This window comes from Impatiens glandulifera, chromosome 8 (assembly GCF_907164915.1).
Source record: "Impatiens glandulifera chromosome 8, dImpGla2.1, whole genome shotgun sequence".
Taxonomy (NCBI): Eukaryota; Viridiplantae; Streptophyta; class Magnoliopsida; order Ericales; family Balsaminaceae; genus Impatiens; species Impatiens glandulifera.
In genome coordinates, this window is record NC_061869.1 from 3,102,165 (window position 1) to 3,124,268 (window position 22,104).

Sequence of the window (22,104 nt, forward strand, 5' to 3'; positions counted from 1 at the left end):
TATCGAAGTTATTCTATCAAATTCTACGTCATAACATAAATTTGCAAAGAAGTTAATTATAATACAATTTTAATGTAATAAATAATAGAGATGAGAATGGAAATGGAATATATATTTATTTATTTTTTTTGTCAGTCGATCATCTAAATAGAAAACTATAGTAGAAGTTTCGCATGATTACTTAAAAACACAATATTCATATGTATTCTCTTAATGGGTCAAAAATGAATAATTCAAATTGGTTTGACTAGTTGGGTTTGGGGATAAATAATTAGTTCTAAAACTATAACCAATTCATATATAAAAATAGCTTATATATATTAAAATTATCCTTGTAAATATTTACAACTTTACTCTTTTTCACTCTCTTCCCTCTAATTTTAATTTTAGTTTTTCATTTTTTTTTTATTTGAATTGACAATGATAAGAATGAAGAAAAAAAATTGGGTAATTTGTCCAAGTTATTAGGAATAAGGATTGAATATAAGGTACCAATTGTCACATAGTGATAACTATAATTAAATCAAAATCATGTACAATACAACCTAGCAATGTATTGATTACATCCCTAATGACAAACATCATTTTAGTCATGCAAATAATAAAATCAATATTTTCTCATAGCTTGGAAGGAACATTTGGCAAACTGTTATAATTTTTTTATTTATTTAAAAATTTTGTGGGTGAACAAAAGAAATGGTAAAAAGTGAATCATAAATAATAAACTAAAATAAAAGAGAATTGATTGGGATGAGAGAATGACGTGACGTAATCTGATTCGCTGAAAAAATAACAAATTTGTTCTTCTAAAACAAAATTCACAACCAACAATAAAAGAACAAGGCAAAAGAAACTGTTCTTTAGTTAACACATAATTGAAAGAAACTGTTCTTTAGTTAACACATAATTGCTCTATTCATGACTGGAAATTTAACAATAAATTTCAATTATTTTTTCAAATGGTGGTTAACATAAAAATTTCAGATTTGTAATACAGGGGAATTAATGAACACCATCTCTGTAAGTTGGCAAAAATGGGTTGCATAAAATTAAAAAAAAAAAAGTCTTAAATATTTGGTTCAAATCATCTATTCATTATGGTCATTTACTAGACATTTTCAATAACCACCTCAAGAATCTTTCAAGTATTGAAAAAACAAATACTCAATTAATTTGAAAATCTAACAAAAAATTCATATGATTCTTGTCTCCAAAATAATCCAAGATAAAAAAAAAAACTCAGAAGTCTCCATAAACTAAATAGATAAGGGGAATATGATCCTCGCAAAATTATATAAAATAATTTTCAGAAACAACAGAAGGAGTTTACATGAACAGATTGGGTCTAGATGCCTTGTATGTGGTCTTCAACTTCCTGCTTGGTGGTCTAACCTTCTTAGACACCAAAGGGAACTTGATTGCAGAGTTATGGAACTGCTTGGTGCTCTCCCTTTTGCAGAGCTTGGCTGCAATGGTTGCTGTTTTGATGATTTGAATGCAGTGACTGCGAACCCTGTGGCGAGATGCCATCTCAGTATACATCTGTTCCACACTTCCATTCAAGGTTGTGTCTCTGTATTCCTTGTACATGTTGTGATAACCAGTTCGACTCTGATAACGCAGCCATATGCCATAGTTCTTGATCTTAGTTGGGTTCTTCTCAAATATCTAAAATCACAAATCAAAACATTATAATCTGCACATTCTTCAGAATTTGTGTTGTATAAATAGTCAACAATGTTTATTTTACAAGAAAAAAAGATGAACCCTAGATTTCCAAACCCTTATTATTTAGCTGAAAAATGGAGAGGATTATCTCAAACCCTTAAACAGTGAAGAACATACCAATCTGACTATACTTATAAGTATGACAGAACCCATTATATAGATTTACACATGATTCAAAGACCTACAATCATACACAACTAGCAAGAACATAAATCAAAACATTATAATCTGCACATTCTTTAGAATCTGTGTTGTATACTCAACAATGTTAATTTCAAGAAAGTACTGAACTTGGAAGTCCTAAACAGAAATTTGACAATAAAAAAGATAAAACCTAGAATTTCCAATCATTTTGCTGCAGAAAAGAGAAGATCATCTCAAACCCTTAAACAGAGAAGAACATACCACCAAATTGACAATACTTACAAGTAAGACAGAACCCATGATAGATTTATACATGATTCAAAGACCTACAATCATACACAACTAGCAAGAACATAAATCTTAAAACAAATGTTTATAAGGGTTTCAAACCTCATTGATGGCTAGTAGCTGACCATTGCTCTTCTTAATTTTCTTCAATTTTCTCAAGAAGTACCTTAAAAACAATATAAACGAATGAACCCATCTGATTCATCCACCAAATAGATCAATGATTTTCAAGAAACTAAGAACATACCAGAACTTGGATTTAGCACGAACTTCATTGGTAGCCCAAAGCTTCATGCGGTAAATCTTGGGTTGCTCATCGTTTTCCGATGGAAGAGCTCTCCCGACAACCTGGTACTGATGAAACTACAAATCGAACCAAAATCTTAGTATAAATTGTATACATAGACCGCAAATGAACAAGATTTTAGAAAAAACGACTTACCCTGAAAGCCATTTCTGAGAAAATTGTTCTTGACCTCCGACGGCGATGTGAGCTAATGGCTTAAAGAATGGATTTTTAGAATATATAGTGAGGATCAAGGGAGAGACGGGAACCCTAGTAAAGTTATTTTGGCTCCCTAACTTCTATGTATATGAAACTTTAGCCCTCTAAGAATAAACTATTCTTATCTAATTAAAATATATGTAAATAGGTTTTTTCAAAATAAAAATAAAATAGAATGGTAGGAATTACTGTGGCAATTGGTTAGAATAAAAAAAGTAGGTTGGTTTGTTGGATAATATATATATATAATATAATTATATATTGTGTATATATATTATTTTATTTTCTAGATAATATATTTTATTTCTCAAACTAAAGTTATAAGATTCTTATAACTTAGATGTGAAAATAACTCTGAAAGATAAAATGACATACAAAAAATATTAATTACGGCAACAAAATTATAAGAAATAAGGTCACACATTCAAGAAATAAAAAAAAAGTTTAGGTAAATGGCAATGCTGGAGTTTTTTTTTTCGAACATGACTATATGTATGAGAGAAAAAAAATATTATTATTTTTTCTTTTTCGAGAAAATTATAAGAAATAAGGTCACAAATTCGAGAAATGAAAAAAAATTACGTAATTGGCAATGCTTGAAATTTTTTTGTCCCGAACATGACTATATATGTATGAGAGAAAAAAAAAATATTATTATTTTTTCTTTTTCGAGAAAATTATAAGAAATAAGATCATAAATTCGAGAAATGAAAAAAAAAAGTTTAGGTAAATGGCAATGCTAGAAAATTTTTTGTCCCGAACATGACTATATGTATGAGAGAAAAAAAATATTATTATTTTTTCTTTTTCGAGAAAATGATCGTATTCGGAAGATTTTTATTCTGAACATGAACATGGCAATTAATGTTCATGAGATTTTTGTCTTGAACATAACCATATTCAGAAAAAATTTTATTTTTGATAATGACATATGCAAGAGATGGAGAAAAAAATATCTTTAGGAAAATGCCCATACTCGGGAGATTTTTATCCTGAGCACGGGCATATGTCGGAGAGAGAACAATATTCTCCGACTAGGGCTCTCTCAATATTAGGACCCCTACAAAAATTATTTTAAAAAAATTACTTTAACTAGGTTTGAATGTAACCCTTTTAAAAAATATTATATCATTTAACCAACTAAACTAAAATGAAATATAATACAATTATTCATAAGGCTCTCCAAACTCCCACCCAAGGAAATAATAAGGAAATAATGGGTTGCCAATAGTTGAACTTGGTACTATAATACAACTCAACAATTAGACTAAATAACTTTTATTAACTTATAATACAAATCTATTGTATATTTTCTATTTTCATTCAAAAGAATTGATCAACTCATTTTCCCCATAGTTTCGGCATTGGAAGGAAAATTTCTTGAACTGTTACAGTTATTCTATCAAATGAGTACTAAATGATTTGATCTTTTATTTGTTTCAAACTTGTTTAGATTACCTAAAGAAAACATAAGACATGAATAGAAGCAGAGTGAACAAATTGATTCAGCATCAAAAGATATGCATAGTTTATAAGATAACATATATACTGAAATCAAAGATATTTCATTTACAATTGGAAACAAACTTGTCAATTTCTTGAACAAACATGCTGAAACAACTGCAACTTCAATCAGCAGCATCATCATCATCAACCTCACAAAAACTGATTTGCAATCGTTATAATGAAGGTAATGAGAAAAACAGCAATTATCACCTGTCCACAACAACAACTATAGTTAATGAAATGAAATAGTTATTGATGATCAAATTTAATTTGATGTACTTACAGCTATAAAACATGCAATAAGCCCTGGTTTTTCTCTGTTATCAACATTAATACATATCAACATAAATGTTCCTATGTACCATGGAATAGCACCAAAAAAGAACCCAAGCAAGAATCTGCAAACAAAAAACAAACCCAACATCAAAGAAAGAAACTTTTTTTGAAAATGGTTCGGGATGAAGACTTACAACAACCAACCGATCCCAAGGCCACAACAAGGAAGAGGATGTTGAGGCTGGTATCTTGCTTCATCGACAATATAATCTGTGAACAAATATACTTATAACTAATTAAACAAACAAAGATGGAGATTTATTTGAAATTTGATTTTATGATTTACCTATTGTTTGTTTGATGGGTGGATGGAGGAGGAGAGTTGTGATAGAGAGAATGGGATATTTTACCTGGAATTGATTGATAACCGAGCGAATTATAATAGGGAGAAAGATTACCGGCGGCAACGTGCGGCGGCGGCGACAAATCAATTGAAACATGAGACGACGACTGCGGCGGATTGTAATAATTAGCGACGCCTTGGAAGGTGACGGGATCGTACGGAGGAGGAGGCGGCGGAGGTGGGTTGTCGATGGATGTCACGCCTCTGGTTTTGTCGCTGGTCATCTTTCTCCCTTTGTGTTCTTGATGGCGATGGTGATCAAAGGTTATACGAATCTATGGACGAACCAGAGAATCGGTCTTAGAGAACCAAGAACAAGAAGAAACTACCTTAACCGTCGGTTTTTCTTATTTGCCACGTACGATGATGATTTGGCACTTTAGTTCTATGAGTAGGCAAGTTTTTGTTATCGAAGGAAGAAAGATTAGAAATTGCTGTTTCAAAATTTACAAAATTTATGTTTTATTGGTTGTACATTCACAAAATAAGTTAACTTTTTATTAGTTTTGACTTATTTTACAAAATAACTAATTTTGTGAATATGGGATTAGTGGAACATATTATTGCTAACTAGGTTTGACCCAAAACCCGACAATGCAAAATCAAAAACTTGTCCATCTGATTTTTTATTTTATGAAACTGATATATCATATATTTATTTTTATTTTTTTATAAAATTTAATTCAAATAAGTTATTACTCATATAGAATATTAGTTTACAAATAAAATATTATTACATTTAAAAAAAATTAAAAACTAAATATTAAGAATTATGAAAAAAAATTGTAAAAATTAAAATTTTAATATAGAAAATAAAAAAAAATTAAGATTACTCAAAATACAAATGAGTAACTTTTTTATAGTGATGAGTAAAAAAGTAGAGTAGGCCAAATAAACCAATCATGAACTATCAAAAAAATCTTTACCAAATATTTTATGGGAAGAATGTCAATTTTATCTATGAAGTTGGAGGAAGGTGTCAAATTTATTATTAAAGTAGCAAAACTTTATATGTGTATATAAACTTGACAAAAAATGCCAAATTAATTATTCTTAACAGAATAATTTAACTCCGTTAAAATGTTGTTGACATGGCATTACCACGTCATATTTACATATTTTGTATATATATATTTTTTATAACCCAAATATATCATTTCAAACATAACTTAATTTCTCCCAAATATTCCGCCGGGCTTCCTCAGTCGCCAATCTCGCCGGAGTTCCTCTTGCGAATATCTATCCTGGTCGGACATCAGGAAGGATTCCTTCCTTCGAAAAGCTAATCACTTCGGCTCTTTCCACTAACGGCTTCACCGTCCGCTCATCCGATATTAACTCTCCTTCTAATGCTGCAATCTTATTTCTAATCAAAATCGTTCCTAATAACTTCAGCATTTTTACAATCAATTCCACTCGGATTCTATTTGACGCCCTCATAGAAACGGAAGCCACTGGCAATCAACATCACCAAGGCCTTAATCAACTGCCAGGATTTCAACTTGGTCGTTGCTTTACTCACAGCCTCCGGTGTCGAGCAGGAATTTGAGAACGACGAAGATTGACGGTTCGCGAATTTGGAATAGAAGGATGGAGAATTTCTTTTAGCCTGAAAGGTGTGAAAGACCGGCAGTTGTCGGTTAGCTGGGGCACTGCAATTTAGATGGGATTGAGAAATTTGGATTTCATTTCACTAAATATAAAAATATAACCCTAGTCAAGTTGCTTTTATTTAATGTCTATCAATTCAGAATTACTATCAACTGCCTTCATTTGTTTCTATTTTTCATCACTGTTCATCATCATCTTCCCTCCTCTCCTCTCCTCTCCTCTCCTCTCCTCTCCTCTCCTCTCCTCTCCTCTCCTCTGTATATCATCATTATCTAATTATTATTACTATTATTATGTAAGAGAGAAATACAACACAGGTGTGTATTTATATTTGTTAATTGATTGCTGAATGTTCTAGAATGTTACAACACCATTTTAATGGTTGAAGAATAAGAATGAGGGAGTACTACACTCACGAAAGAGAGAAGATTTCTCCTCTTTTGCCCTCGAGCACTAATACTGGTTATCATCAAAATTTAACAATTTAAGTTAAAGATCAGATAACAATCCAGCCTATGCTTTAATTAATTTGCTGACATGAAGACTGGTGAAGTGAAGAGCGAAGTAGAGAATAAAGCTGGAACCTATTCAAAATGTGTAGTTTGCATCGGAGCGACAAGGTTTCAGAAAGGTAGAAAGGTGGAAGACCAAATAGGTTGAAGAGGTTAATATGATAAAAGTATGTTTGAAATGATATATTTGAGTTATAAAAAATATATATATAAAAATATGTGAATATGACGTGGCAATTCCATGTCAACGAAATTTTAACGTCGTTAAATAATTCTGTTAAAGAATAATAAATTTGACACTTTTTGTCAAGTTTATATACCTATATAGAATCTTACAACTTTAATAATAAATTTGACACCTTCGTCCAACTTTATAAATAAAATTGACATTCTTCCCAATATTTTATTCAAAAATAAAATTTATCTTTACTCGTCAAAGGGTAAGTAATGCTAGAAAACATTCTGTTATGTGATAACTAATCATGTACGTATATCATATGGTCATAATAAATTGAAATTCAGGGGTGATACATATAAAAGAGCTCAATAAAAAATTAAATAAAAATTAAACAATTTCAGATCTGACAACTTAATCTCATCTACTGCTAAGAAAGACTCGAAAAAGCATTACACAATTGTCGGGTAAGATTAATAAACAACTTTATAAAAGCTAGGAGTATTATTGGAAAAATCCGAAACGAAAAATCAAATCAATTTCTTTTGGTGAAAAGGAAAACTAAAGACCATACGTTAAAGAAACCATAAGATGACCAAAAACAAAATGACTCCATTCATGATCTTATATTCTCTATAATCTTTTTTAAATTTTGTCTATGTTACCTTAGAAAATATTTATGTTAAAAATATAATTTGACAATCAATGAATTATATAGTTTAAAATGAACTATTACTAGGTATAATCCTTAGGATGAGCATTTAATTAATTTAAATCCGAACCCACTTTAAATTGAAAAACATCTTTATAAAGTTTTGATATATTATGTTTGGATACACTTTCTATCAAAATAAATGAATTAATCTCTTTTCAACTCAAAATATAATAAATAAAATTAAAAATATTTGAACTTTTTTATACATATACCATATCGATATTTTTGTCTTTATTTAAAAATTACTTTTATGTTATACTTTTTGTAGAATATTAGTGCTCATTAACTTTCATAACCAAGTCTCTTTCCTCTCTTATCAAATAAGTTGAAATATTTTCTTTTACATTTGTATCAATGATGGTTAAACTATGATTATTTATAATCTTCTTACCTATAGTGCCAATAGAATCTTACCTCAATTATAATAATAACTCAAAAAACATTTAAAGAAGTTGATGACACATTTGATCATTAACCCATACATATTATACAAACTCATTTCTTAATGCCAAACAAAAAGGAAAGAAGAAACAACATCTCATAGTTTCTTAATTAACCCAACACCACCAACAAAAGACATAAACATACCATAACAACTACCCTTCCAACTTCATTCGAAACAACCGATCTCGACAACACAACCCTAACATCGTCAATCACCGGCCCACACAACGAGCTCATATCGTCGCTCCTCGTGTTATAATAAATACTATAGAACGCCACCCGTGTTCTCTCCGCCTTAGCCGTAAAGTTAACGGACTCAATTTGGAATGTAGAATTGGCATTTGGTGTGTAATGAACATTCTGAGCCTGATCACCCGCAAAGGCCATGATCGCAAGCGGTTGTTTACACGAGTCCCCGGCATGTCCCACAGCAAACGAAAGCCTATACTCTTTGTTAGGACTAGTCTCCACCATTTGAGATATTATCCCTTCTTTACCCGATAGTAACTCAATTGCCCGTTTCCCTTGAGGAACCGAGTAATGATAAGAGTCTATGTATCGAACTGCCCTGTTCGATTCCACAATCCAACCGGGCAGAGACGAGGTTTGTTCATCTAGGTTTGTTGGTAGGAGAACACCAAGTGACTCATTTCTAAACATCCATGGACCTTCTTCAAAGTCCCCGTTAAGAACAGCATTATCTGCCCAAGACAAAACAAACAAAAATTAACCCAACAAAACTACCAAAAAGAGATTTGAATCCAAAATGAAAAACCTTTAGGTTTGTCGGGTGTGAAGAGTTTTTTAATGGCGATATCATCAATGATCGGGCCACAAGTCGGGTCATCCTCCATTCCCGGGTTTTTAAACACAACCTGCACATTGTCTTCCTCAGCTTGAAAAGCTGAGGCATAAGCATCCCAACCCTGAATATTATAAAGGGTTTGCAAATCAATGGTAACCGAAGCTGGTGGAACCGAAACATTCAACGATTCAAGCTGGGCACAGGTTCGGGCTGCACTAAAAGTGATGGAATAAAGAGCACCTTTCTCCACCTTCACATCCTGACTAATTTCAGCATCGTTACCTAACCTAACTGCATGAAGACCCTGAGGAACTATCAAGATCATTCCACCCTGTTTCTCCCCGGATTCAACTAGCTCAACCGTGCCGGTTAATTTCCAACCGGGTATTGAAATTGGACCATCGGGTAATACACCATCTCTTGCAAAACCTCCTGTTGGAACAGTTTCAAAGTCACCATTGATTACAAGACCTGAAAAGCAAATCAAAAGAATCATCAGATCTGTAAAACAGAGCAACAGTATGAGAAGAAAAAAGGGTATGTGTGTACCGTCTTCTTGTGGTTGAGCATAGGATAGATCAGAAATGGCAGGTATGAGAATTACAGTAATAAATGTGAACCATTTGATCTTGGCAGAGTCGATTCTAGCCATATCAATCTATCACAAGTGTTAAGATAATGAAAATGTAAAGTCTTTCTCTATAGCTCAAAACCCTTCTCTGTTATTGAGTGAGGCAAAAGGGTGAAGAAGACTGATGAATGATGAAGACGACAGGGATGAGAGAGTGAAGTGTGGCTTTTTATCCGAGATTCCAGGCCTTTCCGCTGATAATCACAATTATGAACTAATATTTATTATTTAAATAATTTGATTATCTCTTATTATATTTTAATTAGTTACATTAAAATATTTGTTATGAAACCAAAATGATCAAAAGGTTTTTTCTTAAAAAAAACAGAATAAAAAGGTACTATTAGGTCGAATCCTAGGCTAGGCATATTATTATTATTTTATTTTGTTAAGTGAACAAGTGAGAATGGATTCAATTCATATTTAAAACTTATTTATGGTTATAGGGTCCGTTTCTTATTTTTTTTAAATAAAATAAAATCTCTTAAAAAATTTTTAGTTAGGAAGGTAACATAACATTGTACCGCCATAAAATTATGTTTTTATTATATGTGCTCTCGTGAATAATTAAATTCGTGACATTTTAGTATCTTATTTTTATCTAGTTGATCTAGGATAAAATCTTTTAAAAGTTTGTTTGATTTTGAATTTTTATAAATTTGTTTATAAAATTCTTATTGAATATATTATTTGGAATTAAAAATTAAAATATTTTTTATATTTAAAATTAAAATTTATTAAAAATATATATATTTTGTTTTAATTAAATAATTAAAATGATAACAATAAAAAATATATTTTTTTTAAATAAAAGATAAAAATTAAATAAGACATTTTTAATAAATATATATATATATATATTCTTATTTTAATAATAGAATAATTTTATTTATATTAATATAAAAATATAATTAAAATTTTTATATTGTATAATATGTAAAAAATATTATCATAATTTTTTTTATTATGTTAAAGTATTGAATAATTTTTTTTTTTTTTTGATGAAATACAATTTTATTTTGTATTTGTTTGAGTTTAAATAAGTTGATACAAAAGATGCTAAATTTAACCTTATATTATTATATTAATTAAAATATTAAAATTCTCCATATATAAAATTACTGTAATTTATTTTTTCGAAATATAATATTTATATTAAAAAAACAAAGATACATAAAACTTTATTTTAATATATATATATGGAATAGTGATATTTTAGATGGATTCTAATAAATAAATACAAAAAGAGAAAGTGTGGCGTTTCACCCTAGGCAAAACGCCGTGTTTGGGGGACTGGGAAAGGGACCCTTTCTCCACGCGGAATGTTGACACTTGACAGTCATAAGACCCTTCTCTCTTCTTTTATTTATTTTATTTTATTTAATAGTTTTTTCAAAAAAATAATTCATATATTAAAATTAAAAAACAATTTATAAACAAAATGACATACATAAAAATAAATAAAGAATGGTAGTTAATAAATTATATAGCTTATAAATTTTCGAGAAAAATAATTAACTTTTCAACTGACTATATTTGTTTTCCTAAACAAATCTTACAAAGCGTAATTATAACAGTATTATGAATAATAATGTATCGCACGACTGCGATTATTAAAAATTCGACGATTTCTCTCCAACCAAATAGTGCATCGAAAAATAATTGGTATGGTAATCAAAATATGTAGTCCTATCATATGAGTCGCATCAATCCAAATTTTTTAACAACTACCAAAAAAACTCGGCATCACCCAATGAATCTCAGTAATATGAGAACCACACTTTAAAAGCTAGTTAGTTTTTAAGGTGTGGTTTTCCTAGGGATTGTTACATTGATATTAGAGTGGTCGTGGTTTTCCTAGGGATTGTTAGATTGGTATTAGAGCGGGCCACTACGTTGAACCGTTTGTGTCGGGTTGTGTGAGGGAGTTGCCCGGAACCTTGGCGGTTGTCAAGGACTCAGTCTGTGAACGTTGGACGACTAAGCGCAAGATCTTTGGGAGATTGCTGGGACCTTGCCCGCGTGGACGTCGGGCGGCTAAACGTGGAGGATTGTAACGATTCTCCTAAGAGTTGTTACATCGGTATTAGAGCGGGCCACTACATTGAACTGGTTGTGTCGGGTTGTGCGAGAGAGTTGTCCGGAACATTAGCGGTTGCAGGGGACTCGACCTATGAACGTAGGGTGGCTAAGTGCGGGGAGGTTAGTGCGGGATCTCTAGGAGATTGTCGGGACTTTGCCCGCGTCGACATCAGATGGCTAAATGTGGATGATTGTCACGATTCTCCTAAGAATTGTTACATTGGTATTAGAGCGGATCATTGCGTTGAAGTTTGTGTCGAGTTGTGCGGGGAAGTTGCCCGAAACCTTGGCGGTTGTTAGGGACTCAACCTATGAACGTCGGGCGGCTAAGCGTAGGGAGGTTAGCGCGGGATCTCTGGGAGATTGTTAGGACCTTGCCCGCGTGGACGTCGGATGGCTAAACGTGGAGGATTGTAACAATTATAAATGTTAAGGAATGAGACTTGAATCCAGGGATTGGACGTCGGACGACTAAACGTGGAGAATTGTAACAATTATAAATGTTAAGGAATGAGACTTGAATTCAGGGGCTGGACGTCAGACGACTAAACGTGGAGGATTTTAACAATTATAAATGTTAAGGAATGAGACTGAAAGTTGAATCCCACATTGGAGTTATGTGTGGTTTAATAGTTCTTGCGCTCTCCCATCTTTCAATTAGTTTTGTAGGTGTGATTCTCCTAGGAGTTGTTACATAATACTTCATAAGAGACTTCAAATACTAGTCGTCATCGACAATTCAAAAGTAGGTGAGTTGTCGATTCAAAATTTTTGTGACACATACGACTAAACATAATACAATTTTTTTCATGCATATCATCCGTTACAATTCTTCCATTAATAAAGCTTCATCCAATTTACAATTCATTAAAAATAGATACAGTATTACCTACTATTTTTTTAATTTAATTTTATTTAAGAACATTGTAAAAGTCAAATAAAATCATCTATTTGCAATAATCTGACTTCTAACCTAATATTTTTTCCCCTAGAGGTGTTAGGTGTTTTAGTTAGGAATGGTGAAATTTCAAATAAATACATATTTTAAATGATTATATCATAAATATATATTTTAATTTTTTATTTTTAAAAGAAATACCTCTCACTTTTTTTCTTATTATCATTAATTTCGGTGGTCAAGTTTGATTCATCTAAATTGTAATTAATAAAAAATTATAGTATATTCATATTTCATATTTTATTTAATTATTTTATATACTAATATACCTATAATATAAATAAAAAATATATTTAAATGTATGTTTTATTATATAATAATTTTATATAAATATATAGAATAAATAAGAAAGAATGAATAAAATAATTAGAAAAAAATTAAATAGATAAGAAATAATAAATAAAATGATTAGAAATGAATGAAATAAATAAAAGTGAATGAATAAAAAAATATTAAAAAAATAAGAGTAAAAAACGCTGAAAATATAATATTAAACATTGAGAAAGGAGTTAGAGAGAAATTTAAGTTTAAACGCAAAAGTGTGTTTAATTATAATTTTTTTCGTTAGCTTATTACGCAGCTTTTTACACAAACGCCCCAACACAACTTATAAACAGCCCATAATGGCATAATCTAAATCTAGATTTCAAAACCAATTTTTCATTTAAGAGTGGATTTTAAAATCAGCTCATATTTAATAAGTCTTATAAAATTTATGTGTATTTTTATGAATTACATTATAAAAAATAAAAACTGTATAGGTGTTTTATCCTAGGCAAAAAAATGCAGTGTTATGGGTAAGTCAGGTGATGGGATGGGAGTATGGGACCGTGATGGATCCATCAATTATAATTAAAGCCCAAATTTATTTGCATTTATTCCACTGTAAACTTTATTTTTGAATTATTTCACACTAAAAAAACTTGTAAGACGTTACCTCATTTGATTTGACGTTTATAAGCATCGTTTGAAGAAGATAAGAAGAAAAATCCGAAATATGAAGTTTACGTAATAAAATTACAGCACTTTCCGTAATAAATTCACGTAACAAATTATAATCCAATATATTTTTGCGTTTAAATTTAATTTTCACTCAGCGTTTAAACTTATAATCTTATAGTTTTTTTCTCTCATTATTTTTAAATATTTTTTTATTCATTGTCTCCCATTTATTTTATTTTTTTTTAAATTATTTTATTTATTCTTTCACATTTATTTAATCTTTATTTAATTATTTTATTAATTCTATCTCATTTATTTTATTTATTTCTAATATTTTATATATTTATATAAAATTATTACAATAATAAAACATAAATTTAAATATATTTTTATTATTTATTTATAATATATATCTTAATATATAAATAATTAAGTAAAATATAAAATATAAATACACTATCATTTTTTTAATTTAAAATTATAATTTTGAAAATCAAATTAGTCTTAATTAATTATAAAACTAATAATTACAATTAAAATGAAATAAATCATAACTAAAATAAATAAAAATAGGAAAATGGTAAAAATACATTCAAATGAATTTGAATTAACAATTGAACAATTAGGTTAAAAAAGAATGTGAAAATGTGAAAAAGTGAAAAACATATAATAAGAGGAGTGATATATAGAGAATTTGGAAAATAATTACTTCCACTATATCACTCATCAATGTTATGAAAAAGAATAAACAGAAGAAAAGAAGATAGAAACTCTTAATTTTATAGCTAATCAAATTTCACAATGTTCCTTTTCTAAATTTTCTCCAATCATTTCTGGTATAATAATAATAATAATTTTTTTTATTAACTATAATCAACTTATATGACAATAAAATAATAGGTACATACATAAAAAAAAATTATTTAAATATTTAAAAAAAAATTTGAAAAAAAGTAACATATTTCTGAACACTGCTGCTAGAAATAACCCATGTTAATTAAATTAAAAAATATATATATTAATAAAAATTTATAAAAATATTATATTTATATTATTTATTTGAAAATTAATTAATTTATAATATGAATGAATGAATTAATCTTAATATTATTAAATATATTATATCATATTTATATTAAATATATTTAAAATTATATATTTATATCATTTATTTTAAATATATTATTTTTTAATTTAAGTCATTTATTAATATTTAAAATTATATATTAACAAGAATTTATAAAAATTAATATATTAATATAATTTATTTTCAAATATACTATTTTTTAATTTAAATCATTTATTAATATTTAAAATTAAATTAATAAATAAATAAATATATAATATTATATATATAATATTCATTATTAAATAATATTATAAATATAAAAAATAAATAAATTAAATCGTGTAAAAAGCAAACCTATCAAATTTATTTAGATCCTATCATATAATTTGGATGTAGTTTGCTTTAAAAACACAATTTAAAAAATATCATGCACCGTCTCTTTTAAATTACTTAATTAATTATTCAAAATATTAAAATACTTTATATTTTAAATTATCTTTAATCTATCGTATTAATTAATTTCTTAATAAAAATACTAAAATATTATTTTAAATAAATATTTATTATTTTAACATTATATTATTAATACCTTTTAAATACTTTAACAAAAAAAAAAATCACACTTTCCAAAAAAAAAAATCACAAATAATTATTATTATATAAAAATAAATTAAAAAAAAACAAATCTGAACTAGACCTTAATTTCAATGAGAAAAAACTTATAATTTTTTTAATTTGTATGATTATGTTTAGCATCCAAATATTTATGGACTATGCAATACAATGAAACTCTATTAAAACATGTCAACTATGGGACTAGGTTTCACCACATAGAAAATTCATAAGAACAAATAAATTCTAAAACAAAGTAATAATAACACTACCCAGTGGTGGTAGCAGAAGCAAATTTCAACACGGTCTCTAAAAAAAACGGTATTACTGGGACTCAAACCTGGTTCACATAATCTTCAAAACAACTAACAGCCATCACACACAACAAATTAGAAATCAGTAAACTTATTAAAAAGGTGGAATACACTATTAATTAAGCCATGTGAATATGGATTTCAGTACCATCAACTCCAGACATAAATGCAAATAATATATGTAGGGGAGAATCATCCATTTACCAGAGAGTAATGCATTTGAGGATATCGTCATTGCAGTAATACTTGAGGTTGATATCGATCAACTGGCCACAACTTCGATCAATGGCTTGCTTGATTATCTTGAACATCTTATGTGGCGGCAGATATGAAGGGTTGATGTTGGACATATCAATGGACCGCCACAATGCAGGGTCTTGACATATTTCATGCCATGATGCGCACACACGCTGAACATTCTTCAGTATATCAATGACCCCAACCTTTTGTAGTATCGCCACTATGACATCGCGTGGCAGTCCCTCCACCCAGTTCCGAGACTCACCAATTTGGTTAGTAAAATAAATCTTATTAATCTTACATAAAAACATTTAGATTCTTTAGAAAAGAACTTTAAAGAAGCGATTATTGAGCTTCATGTAAAAGAAGATGGTTTGAAATCAATTCATAATTTTATTGAAGAAAGTAAAGAAGAAGAAGTTGAGTTGTTAACCTTCTGTTTAACAGCTCAACTTCTTCTTACTTTCTTCAATGGACTTACGAATCGATTTCAAACCATCTTCTTTTACCTAAAACTCAATGATGACTTCTTCAAAAGTTTTTTTTTTTGAAAAATATCAATGTTCTTCAAGATCCTTCAATGTCAGATTATTAAGATTTATTTTTCTAAAATAGATTCTCTTCAAACCCATGTGATGTTGATACATTCCCAAATGAAGTCATGATTAACTATAAAAAATAAGAAATCTTGGCTCATCGAGAAACCTGAAGTCCCATCGCGAACATTATTCTTCCCTGAAACGAAACCAATTTATAACATCATCAAATCTTGTCCCATCGCGAAGGGACATCTTTCATAAGGGCCGGCCCTGGGGTAAGGCAACCAATGCACTTAGATAGGGCCACATTTTTTTATATTTAATAATATTATATTATTAATATTGTTTTTTCCTCTTTTTTCTCTCCTTTAATATTAAATATATATTATAAAAATAACTTTTTTATCTCCTTAAGTCTCGTATTATAATATATTAATTATTTATATTTTATTTTATTAATTAAATTTTTTTTTTTTTTTTACTATTTTAGGGCCCCAAAATTTAAATTTGGATAGGCCCCCCAAAATCTAAGGGCTTCTCAGGACCGTCCCTTTCTGTCTGTCGTGAACATTAATCTTCTCTGAAACGGAACTGATTTAGAGCATCATCTACAAATATCACCATCGACAAGATGAACAACCAATATGAACAATCTCATGCATGGTTTAAGGTTTATGAAATAAAAACATAAATCGTTACATATGATGAACAATAAGATGAACACATGATATTAGAACGTATTTTTGTCGTCGATATGTATGATGTCTTCGTTTAGGGTTTCGTCGCCGTCGTTGTGGCCGTCACGAGAGAAAGAACGCAGAGTAGAGAGAGAAAGAAAAAAATAACCAAATGAAAAAACTTTGAGTATTTATATAAAGAACTTAATCCAATCGCATTACGTGATGGAAGTATTTTCGTCAAAAAAATATAAAGTGATCACCAACACAATTAAAATTATGTTGTGACCATCTGCGCATTTAAGACTTTTAATCATTTGATCAAATTTCCCTAAAGCAGGTCCAACAAGTTCCACGGCCTAAGGGTAGGCCTCCAGGTGCGGCCCATCAACAAGTTTTTTAACAATTTTTTAAATATAAATGGGTTTAGAATGGTGGTTCAACAAAAATTGAGAACTTTTATTTCATATCAAAAATATCCAGATTCACTTAAAAAAATCTATTTATAAATTTCTCATATAAATTTAAATTTAATTACTTTTTTATTATTTAAAAATAGTTAATATATATTAAAAATGACAAATTGTTAAAGTATAATGACATTCAAAAATTAAATTAAATTAAAAAAATCACAAAATATGAAAATAAGAAAAGAATATAATCACGTTACCTAATAGGTTATTGAGTTTTTAAATTCTCAAACGAACGAGTAACTCATTGGTAAACTCTACCGACTTTTTAAAATGAATATAAAAAAGTGTCATAATCAATGACGGATCTATGTACGAGACTACCCGGATTGTAACATGGGTAACCCAATATATGTTGTATATATATGACAATTACGACGAAAAAATGTTATCTTTATTGATAATTGTTCATCGCTAAAAAGAAATAGTGAGGATTTATTTTGTTTGTTTACTAAACATTATTATAATTTTAGCCTAGTTAGATTTTGTAAATTTTTTTTAGTCATGTTAGATTTCAAATCCTAGCTCTATCATTATCATAATAATAATAATATTATTAATGATACACATCGTATGATTATTAAAAATATGTCACAATGAAATAATAAAAAAACTAAACAAAATTACAAGCAATAAAGTCAAGCACATAATTACTCAAAACTTTAGCTTAAAAAATCTAACAAAAATACAACCATAAAACCCATAGACTTCTTAAAAGAACATTCATAATTATAATGAGTTATACTAAAATATTCACTAGAACCCTAAATAGAAGATTACAACAAACAAAAATAATAACAAAAAAATCTCACCAAAGTGAAATACTCAAAAATAGCTACATGTCAACAATGGGATTAGATTTTACCACAAAGAAATCTATGAGCAATTGAATTCTAAAACAAGGTAATAACACTACCACTTAATCTGAGTTTTCAGTAAAAAAATCACTTGTAAAGTCAAGATAAAAAATATACAACTAAATTAAAGACAAAAAGATTACATAAAAAGATTACATTAAACATATATCAAAGATTATGTAATCATCATTTTCATCATCAATATCTATCATCAATATCGGAATCGAAGAAGAATCTACGTCCCTCATTTTCACCAACAAACTCATTGGGGTGGCGGAATGTCTTTATAGAAGAACATTTTTTACCCAACTCACCAGACAGGTCAACATAATTACACAGCCTAAGATCAAGTGATTCAAGATGAGGGCAAGCATCTAGAATGGCTTGCAGGCCTGTGTTAGTCATGTAATTCCCAATAAGGTTCAGGTGACGCAACTGAGACATAGTTCTTGAGATAGCAAGTGCTACGGAATTTGGATCATCCACTGGTATATTTTGATTATGTGTGAGTGATTTCAGACCGGGGCAGCTGCGCCCAACATTTTCAAGACCTACTTCTGTGATGCTTCCAAAATGAAGATGGAGTTCTTCCATGGATGGCATCATTTTAGCAGCTTCACTTAATCCGTAATTTGTAATGTTCCAGCTAGTAACAAGTTTAAGACGTCTCACCTGATTTTTCCTAAATACAAGGTAAGGTCACTGTTAGTTCACTAAACAACCATCAAGTCAAATGTGTCTAACATGAACATGGATCCAAATGACCTTGTTTGATGTGGGCTATTTGAGATTAATAACCACTATTCACTCTACATATTACACATCATTCAAAACATCAACCAAAATATCTATATTTACAAAAAATATATTAATCATCTCATATTTGTAACTATAACAAGGCTTTTCAATATACATGAAAATAAACATGAGAAAAGAAACTAAAATATTTCATGTCTATAATCACATAAATAGGTGGGTTGTACCAGTGAAATGTTTCAAAAATGAAAGACCAAACATTCAAAGATTTTTCAAAAATTTACAAACATTCATTCGGAGCTTGCATTGCATATTATATTAGAATGGGCAAGAGAATTACCTTATGCATATCCATATAGTTTGGGATTCTTTCTTTTTTGATAATATTTTATTAGAATTAGAAAAACAACAAAAAGGATTAAGAAAAAGTTATATGTTTCAGCTCCATTGCATCCCAAGGGTATTCATGAATGATTTACTAAGAGTAATCCTACAAAGTCATTTATGTTTTCCAAGAGAAATTCTACACAATTCTATTTATATTTTCTGCAATTCATTTCAGATTTTATACATTTTTGTGACAATATATCTATTCAATATCTGGTATCTTGCACAATTCATTTCAACAACAGTATTCAAGAAATATCATCTTTATAACTACTAATAACCATCACACAACAAATTAGAAATCAATAAGCTTACTAAAAAAAGTTGGAATACACTATTAAGCCATGTGAATATGTGCATATGGATTTCAGTATCATATCAGTTTGAGACATAAATGCAAATAATAAGAGTACCTGCACATAAATATATATAGGGGAGAATCATCCATATACCTGTCAGTAATGTATTTGAGGATATCGTCATTGCAGTCATGCTCCAGGCTGATATCGATCAACTGGCCACAACTTCGATCAATTGCTTGCTTGATTATCTCGAACGTCTGATCATCTGAAGTATAGTAATCGATGATGTCGGACATGTCAATGGACCGCCACAATGCAGGGTCTTGGCAGATTTCATGCCATGACTCACACACATGCTGAACATTCTCCAGTATATCAAAGACCCCAACCTTTTGTAGTATCGCCACCATGACATCGCGTGGCAGTCCTTCCAGCGAGTTCCGAGTCTCGCCAACTTCTTTTTCAAATGTGATAGTTTCACCTTTCAAGAAAAAACTCACTGTTAAATTTGCTACAGTTGGTAAAAGTTTTAAATCAAACTGATTACTTGCTCCAATATTTATATTTGGTTTTTTAAGACATGATCAGTTACATTTGTAGTCATACAAATATTTTTGATTTTGAAAATCACATGTATACTACGTTGTACTTACTGGTTGATGCTTCACTATCAGACTCCGATGGAAGAGCTCTACTGACGGCCTGGTACTGATGAAAGTACAAACAGAACCAAAATCATAGTATAAATTTTATAAATAGACTGCAAATGAGACTACATGAACAAGATTTCCGGAAAAACGACTTACCCTTTGAGCCATTTTGAGAAACTTGTTCTTCACCTTTGACCGCGATGTGAGTTAAGAAGAAATTTTTAGAATATATAGTGAGGATCAAGGGAGAGACTCGAACCCTAGTAAAGTTGTTTTGGCTCCCTAATTTCTAGGTATATGAAATTTTAACCCAAGTTTATAGTTTTTTAATTAACCCAACACCAACAACAAAAACATATACCATAACTATTACCCTTCCAACTTCATTTGAAACAACCGATCTCGACATCACAGCCCTAACACCATTATCAAGAAAACCGAACAGCTAGGTTTTGAGATAAAGAGCTAGAGAAAACAAGAAGATAGAGTTATCAGAAAAAAGTGATGATGCATAGAGGGTCATCTCCCGTTTTATTGATTAATGAATAAAGTCAGTAATAGTCTTTATTCTTTATCTATCTATCAATCTAAATATCTTAATAATACTTATATATTAAGTTTAGACTAAAGTTATGTCTAAACTTATTTTAATACATCTATCAATATAATTTATAAAATACAACTCTATATATATGGGCATTCTCATATTTACAGACTCAATCATCATAGACATTCCTATGTTCACATAAATTATATACTTATTTTAACATTCCCTCCTCAAAGTGAACATCCTTGAGGTTCAACTTGGACAACAAGTTCTGAAATTATTTTATCTTCAAAGCTTTTGTAAAAAAATCTGCAATTTGTAAGTGTGTATAAATGTGCTTAGGGACAATAAAACCTTCTTTGAACTTGTCTCTAGCAATATGACAATCTATTTCTAGATGTTTCGTCCTCTCGTGAAAAACTGGATTTTCGGTTATATGTATTGCCGCTTGATTATCACACCATACAATAATATGAAACTGCACAGATTCTTTTAAATCAGTTAGAATATATGAAATCCAAAGAAGTTCACATACCGAGGATGCAAGACTGCGATATTTTGCTTCAGTACTTGATCTCGAAATAGTTGTTTGTTTCTTTGTTTTCCAAGATATAATTGAATCTCCCAATTTAATACAGAAGCCTGTTAAAGACCTACGACTATCTGAGCAATTTTCCTAATTTGCATCTGTATAACACTGGATGATTTTGTTAGTTTTGTAGGGATAAAAAACACCAAGTGATAAATTAACTTTAAGGTATCGCAGAACTCTTAGAGCTGATTGCCAATGGAGTACGTTTGGTTGACGCATGTATTGACTAAGCTATTGAACAAAAAAAGCAATATTTGGTCTTGTAAAATTTAGATAAATAAGCCTACCAATAAGCCTTCTGTATTTTTCAGGATCTTTTAAAAGATCATAACCAGTTTCTTCTAATCTGAGTCATTTAGACATAAGA

At 29.5% G+C, this 22,104-nt stretch overlaps 4 protein-coding genes across 4 annotated transcripts; all 4 read right to left on the reverse strand.

Annotated features, from left to right (window-relative positions):
* Positions 1–1,146: 1,146 nt before the first annotated feature.
* On the reverse strand, positions 1,147–2,656 carry LOC124911491 (60S ribosomal protein L18a-like). The gene is made up of 4 exons (XM_047451987.1): positions 2,603–2,656; positions 2,408–2,523; positions 2,263–2,326; positions 1,147–1,668 (listed from the first exon to the last, which is right to left on the reverse strand). Exons 1-4 carry the CDS (start codon positions 2,612–2,614, stop codon positions 1,327–1,329), a joined length of 534 nt encoding a protein of 177 aa, XP_047307943.1. The 5' UTR covers positions 2,615–2,656; the 3' UTR covers positions 1,147–1,326.
* A 1,665-nt stretch (positions 2,657–4,321) lies between these two features.
* LOC124911764 (60S ribosomal protein L18a-like protein) lies at positions 4,322–5,074 on the reverse strand. The gene is made up of 4 exons (XM_047452278.1): positions 4,858–5,074; positions 4,642–4,717; positions 4,455–4,569; positions 4,322–4,381 (listed from the first exon to the last, which is right to left on the reverse strand). Exons 1-4 carry the CDS (start codon positions 5,072–5,074, stop codon positions 4,322–4,324), a joined length of 468 nt encoding a protein of 155 aa, XP_047308234.1.
* Positions 5,075–8,260: 3,186 nt separating this feature from the next.
* LOC124911478 lies at positions 8,261–9,874 on the reverse strand. The gene is made up of 3 exons (XM_047451968.1): positions 9,662–9,874; positions 9,083–9,583; positions 8,261–9,008 (listed from the first exon to the last, which is right to left on the reverse strand). The coding sequence occupies exons 1-3, from the start codon at positions 9,762–9,764 to the stop codon at positions 8,416–8,418; spliced, it is 1,197 nt and encodes a 398-aa protein (XP_047307924.1). The 5' UTR covers positions 9,765–9,874; the 3' UTR covers positions 8,261–8,415.
* An 8,675-nt stretch (positions 9,875–18,549) lies between these two features.
* On the reverse strand, positions 18,550–20,811 carry LOC124912671 (F-box protein SKIP19-like). Its single transcript, XM_047453320.1, has 4 exons — positions 20,755–20,811; positions 20,602–20,656; positions 20,099–20,429; positions 18,550–19,185 (listed from the first exon to the last, which is right to left on the reverse strand). The coding sequence occupies exons 1-4, from the start codon at positions 20,764–20,766 to the stop codon at positions 18,702–18,704; spliced, it is 882 nt and encodes a 293-aa protein (XP_047309276.1). The 5' UTR covers positions 20,767–20,811; the 3' UTR covers positions 18,550–18,701.
* Positions 20,812–22,104: the final 1,293 nt, after the last annotated feature.